This window comes from Oppia nitens, unplaced genomic scaffold (assembly GCF_028296485.1).
Source record: "Oppia nitens isolate AA-2021 unplaced genomic scaffold, nextdenovo-longstitch-racon4-pilon3 scaffold6_pilon_pilon_pilon, whole genome shotgun sequence".
Lineage (NCBI taxonomy): Eukaryota > Metazoa > Arthropoda > Arachnida > Sarcoptiformes > Oppiidae > Oppia > Oppia nitens.
In genome coordinates, this window is record NW_026533250.1 from 5,660,329 (window position 1) to 5,671,909 (window position 11,581).

An 11,581-nucleotide genomic window follows, 5' to 3' on the forward strand; every position below is an offset into this window, starting at 1 on the left:
ATATATATATACAACACAATTGTTTAGATGAGTTAATACCGGTGACAGTTATATGTTTAATATAATAATAATAAAAATTTTTATATGTTTGATAGCATAATAAATAATACCAGAGCAATTGACTATAGTATATATATATATATATATATAACTGTCAAATTGTATCATACAATACTATATCATAGATACTAGCAAAATTAAGTTATACAATAAAACAAAACTAATAATATTATAATAAATAAAATAGATATACAGTATATATAAATGACTTATAAGATAATAATAAAATAAAATTTCATTTCAATAATAGTAAGAGAGAGAGAATCGTTATGATGAGCGCCTATAGATAACACAGTAGGATATAAACATATATATATATATATATATAGCTTATACTATATAAAGTGATAAACCAAGGAATGACAGTATAATTTATAACCATATCATACCAATTTCAGTAAGAGAGAGAGAGGACAGGTATTTAATGTTTTTGTTTTATTTTGAAACTACATGAGAAAAATAGATAGTAATGTGATATCAACAACAAAAATAAAACACATATATATTGTGTATATATATAATTGATATGACATATACCTCATAAAAATTATAAATATATGACATCTTTTTATATGACAACTCAGCAAAAAAAATAAATGAAAATAAAACTTTATTTTTTTTATTATACACAAAATAAAAACAACAACAAACTTTTTTGTTGTTGTTTTATTTGATTTTTTAACAGTATTTTAAAAACTTTTTTGTAGGTAATATTATATTACATTGTTTTTTTAATGAAAAATACACACAAACACAAACATTATGTATGTGTTATGAATTAATAGGTTTTAACACTTAATAATAATAATAATAATAATAATAATAAAAGAGTCGATACTATCAATACAATTATTAACTTATTAAAAAAAATTATATATAAATATCTCAATATTACTTTTACCCCCAATATATATATATTGTATATACTATTATGTATATTATATCCATATTTATATATATATATATATATATATATATACTTTTATCATATATTTTTGTTGTTGTTGAAGACATTTAGGTTTTTTTGTGTGAAAATTGGTTACTCATATAATATATATATATAAAGTTACTTTATGTGACCTATTTGTGTGTATATACAGTATGTATGTATGAGCACTGGTAGATGAATCCATGTAAGTTTTCTGAGTAGTTATAGTCACGTTTGTGTGTGTGTGTGTGTGTGTGTGTGTGTGTGACATATACACACACTTTATGTATTTATTTTGTACAACAAAAAAATTGTTGTTTTCACTGATATTTATTTTTTTGAAGGTCCTAAAGCCCCTGTGCTATAATACACAGTACACTAACATCACACACACACATATGCCGTTTAATACATAAACCAAAAGTGTGAAAAATATGTGATTTAGATATAACTCATATATTTTACTTTACTTTAAAAGTAAAGCATAAGAAAAATATTTATTGTATAATAAGATATTAGTAAAAAAAAAATTTTGAACAAATTATCAATTAATTAGTTATTTATAAATATATATTGTTTTGGTTACCCATAGACTTAAACATATAGAGACAATGAAAAAACTATTAAATTTGATTATATTTAATCAATTGACAAATTTTATGTTATTTTTTAAGAGAGAGAGAGAGAGAGAGAGAGAGAGAGAGAGAGAGAGAGAGAGAGAGAGAGAGAGAGAGATTTATTCTAAATATATATATTTGAAATACAGATGTTTTCATACATTAGAGAGGATAAGAAGCCCTAATAAATACTTTTTTTTTACTTCAAATAGATATTTTGCTTCAATGAGGGGTATCTTTAAGTTAAAAAAACATTATATACAGTAAAACACACACACACATAAGTATTATACAAAGTTAGGCAAACAGTTTTTTATATACAGTATATATATATATGTGTGTAGTGTATATCTATTACGAGGAACGGTAGGGTCTTCACCAACGGGTGCCGGAGTGTGTGTTTATAAAGTGCATAACAATTTATGTTATTATTATTATGTGTGGCTTTCAAATTGATTAGCCGTTTCACATTTTTTGATGCGACAAACAGATATATATATATATAGAGAGAGAGAGAGAGAGAGAGAGAGAGAAATAAGTGAGAAACCTATTAAATGTCTTATATATATTTTTGTTGTTATATTTTTAGTTAAGGCCATAGTTTACAGCAATAAAAAAAACTACAACAAAATACAGTATAAATACAATTAATGTTTTTTATTATTATAAGTGAATACATAATAATTCCGTCAATTCCGTGAGTAAGTGCCCTATCAATCAGTTTTAGATAAATCATTGAGTGAATCATTGATATATATATAATATAAAAACTTGATTTTTCTATATATATATATATATATTTATCAATAAATAAGAAAAATAGACAATTGATATCACAATAAATACAACTTATGAAAAAAACATAAGTATTGTGTGTGAAAAATGAGATAACAAAATAGTTATTGAAGTATTTGAAGACAAATAAAGTAACAAAAATTTTTATTAGGGATTATATGTAATACACCTTTAATAATGTTGATAATAATAATAATATCTTAATTATTTGTCATATTAAGGTCTATCAAAACAAATAAAAAAAATTGATATTTTTTTGTACAATTATTAGTAGAGTATAATACATATTATAATAAAAACATTTAATATATTTTATGCTATAGTTTTTTTGTGTATATATATATAATAATAAATATCTAATCAATTAACAATATATTTAGTTTTGTTTGTCTGAGAAAATATTTCTAAGTATATATATATATAAAGCAACAATCTATGAATTAGTGGGTGAGTGGGTGTGTAAATTGTCAATAGAGATAGTAATAGTATAGTATAAAGATAGAAATTTTTAATGTATATTAATAATAATAATAATATGAAAAATTATGTCAATTTAATTAATACAATTTTATTTTAATTTTTTTTTATATAGCACTAGTATATATATATAAATTATTTTTTATTATTATTATTATATATACCAAACTGTCTATTATTTTGCGGGACAACCGGAGTTAAGACAATTGATTTAATTTGTTGTCAACTATCATACAGAGTAAGTGTCGGTAAATAATGATATATAAAAAAATTATTTTTATAGACAATAAAGAGTAATCAGATATATATATATATTAAATAAAATATTATATATTTATTTATTTATACATGAATTTTTCATACCTGACATAATTTTTTTTTTAATTGTATCTCCCGGTGCGGCACTCTTTCAATTTATTTAGTATATTATAGTTTACTTATCGATGGGAAAGGGATTTTTAGTAAAGTTATGTCATATAGCAATAATAAATTATTATTGAATAATAATAATAATAATAATATTAGCACAGATACCACACTACATAAAAATTCCTATAGTTTTTAATTGTAGTCACAATTGAATGGATATACTGTATAATAATAATAATAATAATAATAATAATAATAATAATAATTGTTTAGCTGTTTTTGTTGATATCAAAATCCATGTGTTATTATATTTTTTTTATAATAATATCAATAATAATTGATTGATTCACAAAAATAAAAAGTTTATATAACGCCGCACACAAATAATAAAAATTATATAATTAATTATAATAATAATAATTCAAATATTAATTATCAATTAAAAAATATTAGCACAATATATATATATGCAAAGCACAGTCAAATCACTCAATTAGTTAGTTAGTTAGTTAGCCCAGTCCTAGTACGGGGGCCTGAAAACTGTATTTTTGATGTCTTTATGGACTGATATTGTCCTCCAACACACATACACACACACATATACATGTATAGACACTCACATGTATTTACTACTAGTAGTAGTAGTAGTAGTAGACACACACATACTGGTAGAGTACACTCTCCTGGAAAAAGCAGTGATAGTTTGAAGACAATTCAGAAAACGGTTTTACTAGTGTGGTATATGAGCGCACTGGGAGAGAGACACTTACTTACACACTCACACACACACATAAAATCTCTCTCTCTCTCTCTCTCTCTCTTTCTCTCCCTATTTTCATTGAAACTATCGCTATATTAGTGAAGACATTCAGTTAGTGTGTGTGTGTAGTATTGTATGTGTGATAGAGAGCATAGGGAGGCGCATCACAAACTACCAGAGCTTATAGCTGTTTGAGGAGAGAGAGAAAGAGAGGATGGGTTTGTCTACTATAGTGGTTGAGCCTTCTTCAGTTGGCAAACATATTGACTGTACGGATAAAAGGCGGTCTTCCCATACCATTGACAATGCACTGGTGGCACATAGTATTCACACATTCATATAATATATATATACTGTATATATATGTATAGCACATATACTACAACTACTACTACTACTACTTGCAATTACCCAAGTGATGATCTATTTTACTTTTATATAATATATATAAATATATTGTATATGCGTGTATGTGTTTTAGGACTGGTATGTATCTGTGCTATATTTATATATATTCAATGTATATTCAATATATAAGATCCAAATGCATGTATTGTATGCGCACACCGACTCTGACTCTTCCTCAATATATAAAAATCATCAAATGATAGCATCCCTGTACCAGCACTGGTAGATAATGTGTCTCTTCTAAACCACTAATACTAGACAACTATCTCTCTAATGTTATACCATTCCTATGAGATGTCATAATAATAATAATAAAATATTTTTTTGCCGATGATTTTGCGCACATATTTATTACACACAGTATATTCTCCTCACATATAAAATATTTATATCAATATTATGTATAATAAAAAACAGAATATTCTTATAGATATATTAAAACAATAATAATAATAATATCTGTCAATATATTTGCATATATAAAATATATCACATATATTAATATATATATATATATAAAATATGCATATAATAACAAAAGAAAATGTTAAATAAATAATTTAAAAAATTTATTTTATATCTTTAAATAATCAATAATATTAACGGATATGTCATCAAAAAAAAGAAACAATAAAATAAATGTTTGTCACTTTAGTCACAATAATTATAATATTTAATACTTACATATGATATATATAGATAGTGTATACATTTAAAATAAAAGTTATTGCATCAAAATTGTGTTATAATTTATTAATACATACATAAAACAGCAATATATTTAATATTATATTATATATATATACTGTGTATCAAATGTTTCAAAGTTCACACATACACACAATATATACTATATATATATATATATATATATATATAATTATTTTATACTTTCAATATATATATATATATATATATATTTAAAAACTACATATATATATATATATACACATAATATCAATAAAATAATAACTGATAGCAAAACATATGTGTTAATCCCTAAACACATAACTCATAAACACTACTATCATTATACTGTACTTATAATATATGTATGTTTTTTTCATTTTATTGATGACAGAGAGGACAGGGAGTGAAAAAAAAGAAACGTTAGGTATTTTTAACTGATAACTGGTTGAGTGAGTGAGAGAGAGAGAGAGAGAGAGAGAGAGAGAGAGAGAGAGAGAGAGAGAGAGAGACTGAGTGGTGTATATGTGACATATGTCTTGTATTTATTTATATACCGGTAATATTATATCAATATTTTATGTATAATATTATTAATATCTGATGATATATCTGACAGCCTCTCTCTCTCTCTCTCTCTCTCTCTCTCTCTCTCTCGCTATCATAACATATAAAATAATAGTTATCTATCTAAACAGCCACTTAACTATAAATTTATATATATATATCATATATAATATTTGTATGTTTTTTATTGCCAGTTATTATAGCTATATTAGACGATAGGTTAGCATTAGTTATTATAAATCAAATATTATAATCATTTATAACTCTCACTCACTCACWCACTCACACTCACACACACACACACACACACACACACACACACACACACACACACACAAACATACAATTATATTTGAATATTTATAAAATTGAATTATTTTTTTTTATAAAAAATGACATGAATTAGAAAAATAATAATAATTTTGACTTTAAAAGGGACGACATATACCATACAGTATGTCATTTAATGGTAATGAAAAATTTACAATCACTTAATAATTGATAAAAATCATCATTAGTTGAGAGTATAATGTATTCATTGACAACAATATTTGTTTTAAACTTATATATATTTTTACAATATATAAATCTAATGTTATATTAAATATATATATATAAGTTTATTTACATAAATAAAATAACATCAAAAAGCAATTAGTAGATAAAATTCTAGTATTATTATTATTAGTTAAGTTTTAAATATTGTATTATACAGTATATATAWATWTATATATATATATATATATATATATATATATAAAGTTTGGAAAGTATTGTTAGTTTATTTAGTTATTTAATTTTATTCAATTTATTTCAATATACACTTTAAGATAAAAAAAATTTTAAAAATACTACTAATAATAATAGACCAAATATTGATTTTCCATTCAAATATTAATTATTAAAACTTAATTATTATTAAAACTTAATTATTATTAAATATAAAAAACAATATATTTTTGCTAAAGAATATTCTATACTAAATAATAATAAAAAATATTATTTTATTGATTATTGATAAAAATTATTTTTTGACATATTAATATATATATATATATATATGACAAAATTTTACCTAGATTAAAAACAATTGGTTTAATATAATAATTATTATAATTATATTGAAAAATAAATGTCACAACATTTATAATATAAGTAACTAATGATTTTATATTATTGTATCATAAATGTATGATATCTGTATATATATATATATATATATATATATATATATATATATATATTATGTTTTATAACTTCCTGTATAAACATATATATAACAATAAAAATTAAAAAATAATAATACTATAAAATATATAAATCATATATGTAATTATACTAATGTAAGATATACAAACTATTTATATATAATATAATATTAATACAATATAATAATTATTATAATACTGTATTAATAAATCAGTTTGAGGAGTATGAGGAGTAATAGTAATGGTATTATACTGTATATCATATATATAAGTATAGCACACACAAAAAAATTAAAAATCTTATATAATCTTACATAAAAAATAGAGTATTGTATTATAATCTTAACAATTGTATGCTATAATCAAATTATTAATATTATTATTATTTATGTACGTATATTATAATGTAATTTTATGCAGCATTTATACTATAGAATAAAATTATAACATTATTTTCATTATCAATAATAGTGAAAATACAATATATATTTTTAGTATACATATAATACACAATATATATATATATAATATATATATATATATATATTATACTATATATAACATTGAATTATTTTTTTGTTGGTTACTATTCGGTTAATAAAAATAATAATTTATTGCATTTTTATGTCAATTATTTATATTGACTTTCAATGCTATAGCAATAACTTTATATAATACTACTACTAATAATAATAATATACCGTAAAATAAATTTAGTAATTTATACTGTATTATACTGTATATGACTTATTGACTTTGATTTGTTGTTATTATTATTATTAATATTATTAATATAATAGCGTAAATAAAAATTTTCATAAACACTTATATAAAAAATTAAGTTATTATAAGAAAAACAATAAATAATATTTATAATAAATATTATTTTATTTAATATAATAACTTTATAATAATATTTGAATATTACATATTAAATCATTTAATCAATTAATGCAATAAAAAATTTAAAAAAATTTTAATAATTGATTGATAATTATTATAGTTATCATCTAATTAGTTATAACTATATATTTTGTTATACAAAAACAAAACTATAAATAATTACTTATATACTGTATATATATATTTAAAAATAATAAATTGATTAAAAAATAATACCTTAAAAAAATTTACAAACAAAACACAAAAAAATAATGTAATGTTTATTGGATAACAAAAATAATAATAATTACAATGCATATTACGATTAATATATTAATATTATTAATATTTTATTATTGTTTTTGTTAAGTGTTTTATTTAGTAGTATTAGACAACTCATAGAGATTTTTTTTATTATATGTCATGTCGTGCATACCAACAACAACACACACACATACAAGTGATATGTTTTACACTCTATGGAAACCAAGGATACCGGTGCTCAGGGATCACAGTATCAACCATATCATAAGCAACACATACACCACATATCTATAACAAAAAATAAATTATTGATTAACAATCTCAGTATTGCAATGCTAGTAGTAGTAGTAGTAGTAGTAGTAGTAGTAGTAGTACTAGTAGTAGTAGTGTAGTAGTGGTCATACATACACGGGTGTGACAACTTATACAGGTAGATATAAGGACAGTCAGATTTTTACATTTATATGCTTTATTGATAGGTTAGATTAGGGTTATATAGTATAGTATAGTGAGTGAGTGAGTGAGTGAGTGAGTGAGTGAGTGAGAGAGAGAGAGAGAGAGAGAGAGAGAGAGAGAGAGAGAGAGAGTAAAGTCAGTTCACATCATTTGTTTTGCTTTTTCCCTAACAATTGTGTTATGATTTTTCCTATTTCTCTCTCTCTCTCTCTCTCTCTCTCTCTCTCTCTCTCTCTCTCTCTTACTTTAAAATCTATACTTTCCTTTCCTAACAGATTATAAGACATTATAAGATCTCTTTTTTGTTGTTGAAAAAAAATTGAGAGAGAAGTTCACGGACTCATACCTATCCATATATAAACTATACTACCAGTGCTTCAAACGATAACGACAAAACTCAAAGGCGAGAGAGCGTTAAATCTTCTCTCTCTTTCCTTATAATACAATATCAATACATACTATGCATATATACATACAGTACATACATAAGCTTAAAGAGTAAATTCTTTCGGATAGATACCCACCGGTTCTTTTTACATACATAAGCTTACAACAAGAAAAGAGATATAATATATATATATATATATATATGTATTATTGAAGTGTAAATCTTATAGATTTTAAGACATACACTCAGTCAGTCAGTCACTCAGTTGGCATAATATATAGTGAGATATCTTTTGTAAAAATGGTTAGAGATCTAAGTGCTATAGCGTATAGTCCATAGGTATATATACAGTAGTCAACTACCAGTGCGCGCCCGGTATATACCCCTAAAGAGCTCAGAGCTCAGAGGGATGGGTATTGTGTTGATATCTGTTCCAACAATTTCTACTATTTTTTTTTTGAACGAAAAGAAGAGACCAGAGAATAGAGTCATCTCTCCCTTCTTCAGTAGTCAATGACAGCTGAAGACTCAATATATTCATGAGATATATATATATATATATATGAGGAGAGAGAGAGAGGAATGTCCTACACTTATGGGTAGTCATAGTAGACACATACACAACAACATCACATATTATAAGCAGTTTTTTTTCGGTGGTACGGCTTCTTTGGTCTCTCAATAATAATAATAATAATATATATGTGAATCTCTCTCACATTTCTCAGTCATGTACTGCCCGTTTAACTACTGTTCCCTTCCTTTACATTGTTCACTTGCTGTGGTGGTACTCCTGGAAACAACACACAGCATGGTATCCATGAGCTCTCTTTCTCTATCGTTTGCTATAAGGGATTGACATTTTTATTTTCTCTGCCGTACGGACTCTTCTCTCTCTCTCTCTCTCTCTCTCTCTCTCTCTCTCTCTCTCTCTCTCTCTCTCTCTCTCTCTCTCTCAAGTAGTTGTGGTAACACTGGGAGAGAGAGAGAGAGAGAGAGAGTCATCCAGGGAAAAAAAGTGAAAAACTAACTGACCATTAATGTGACATCTCTATTGAATAAGGAAACGGAAAGGGCTATACATACATACATACCTGTATATACAGGGTATATACTCATACAATATTATGGGAGATAACAATACTATGGGATATTGTATGTGTGTGTGTGGACACTGGGAACTCATACTATAAAACTATTGGGCACAGGTATTGGGATATATACTGTAGTATGCAATGCATACAACAACAACAAAAAATAAATCTCTGTGTTCGGGCACAGGTATAGTGTTTGGTGTCGTACCTCTCTTTCAATTGCATTATATATTTATATATATTATGTGAACTTATATGAATTGGTTCACAACAACAAAATAAAATATTATTATTTTTTTTGCAAAAAAAATTATTATTATATTTAAATATTTACGTTTGTGTTCATTATATTTACACATCACTAGTTTTTCATTGAACTTATTATAGTTTTTTTTGTAGTACTAAACTATTAGTGTTGTTATTATTATTATTATTTAATATATTATTTTTTAAATGTTGTTTAAATATTATTATTATATATAATATGATTTTTTATGTTTAATATTTTTTGATTGAAAAAAAACTATATTTAAAATTATTTTTATCATTATTTTTTGTGGTATTATAAGTAGTATTATATATATATATATTTTTTTGGTAAATAAAGTATATTGAAAATAGTAAACTTAAGATTATTACTATTAATTATAAATTTAGTTTTTTTCAAAACAAAATATTATCAAGTAATCAGTTATATAGTAATTTGTGTTTTATTTTTTAAATTAAATAATAATTTTTTAGTCAATTATTATTAACCAATAATTTATCATTCAATTTGATAACTGTGTTAAAAATATATATATATATAGAAAATGAAAAATGATTTTTTTTCGTTGAATTACTATTACTATTATTGTTATTAATAATATTTATTTATTTTTTGAACAACATGTTAAATAATAAGACATGAATATTAAATATAAATATAAGTTATTAAACTTATAATCAAATAAATTTAATTTTATAAAAACAAAATTCATTGATATTTTTATTAACTGTTAGAGAGAGAGAGAGAGAGAGAGAGAGAGAGAGAGAGATAATTAAATTATTATTTAAATTTAATCTGTTTTGTTGAGTGCATAATATAATTAATCAAATAATTTTTTTTAAGGAAATGTTTTTTTTGTTTATTATTTATTATTATTTATTTTTTTCAAAAAAATATTTATTTTCCAATTCACCAATTCATTTAACACTTCATCAAAATTGTTTTATTATTATTATCATCATATTTTACAACATATATATATGTATATAATTTATATAAATATATTATAGTTTGTAATTCAATTTTTTTTTATTAAAAAATATAATAAATGATTTGAGACATGATTTGCTTATTGAGACATAAGTGAGTGCCACTGCGGGATATTAAAAATTTATATATTATATTATTATTATTATATATATGTGTGTGTGTATATATCTCATAATAAAAATTTTATATGTATTTCTTATATAGCTGTATATATATATATAAATAGTACAATATATACAAGTATATAAGGAAAGGGAGCTAAAAAGATAATGGTGTGATTTCAAAAACAGCATAACAATACCTGTGCTTAACACTCACTACTAAACAACAATTATATTATACTAAACAAAAATTATATAATAT

At 22.9% G+C, this 11,581-nt stretch overlaps 1 protein-coding gene across 1 annotated transcript in view; it reads right to left on the reverse strand.

The window, feature by feature from the left end:
• Window positions 1-3,281, reverse strand: part of LOC128962805 (histone-lysine N-methyltransferase MECOM-like) — a 122,602-nt gene extending 119,321 nt beyond the window's left edge. Inside the window, exon 1 of the mRNA XM_054309206.1 lies at window positions 3,241-3,281. Coding sequence (XP_054165181.1) covers window positions 3,241-3,247 — 7 coding nt within the window. The 5' untranslated portion in view covers window positions 3,248-3,281. The remainder of the gene's footprint in view (window positions 1-3,240) is intronic.
• Window positions 3,282-11,581: the final 8,300 nt, after the last annotated feature.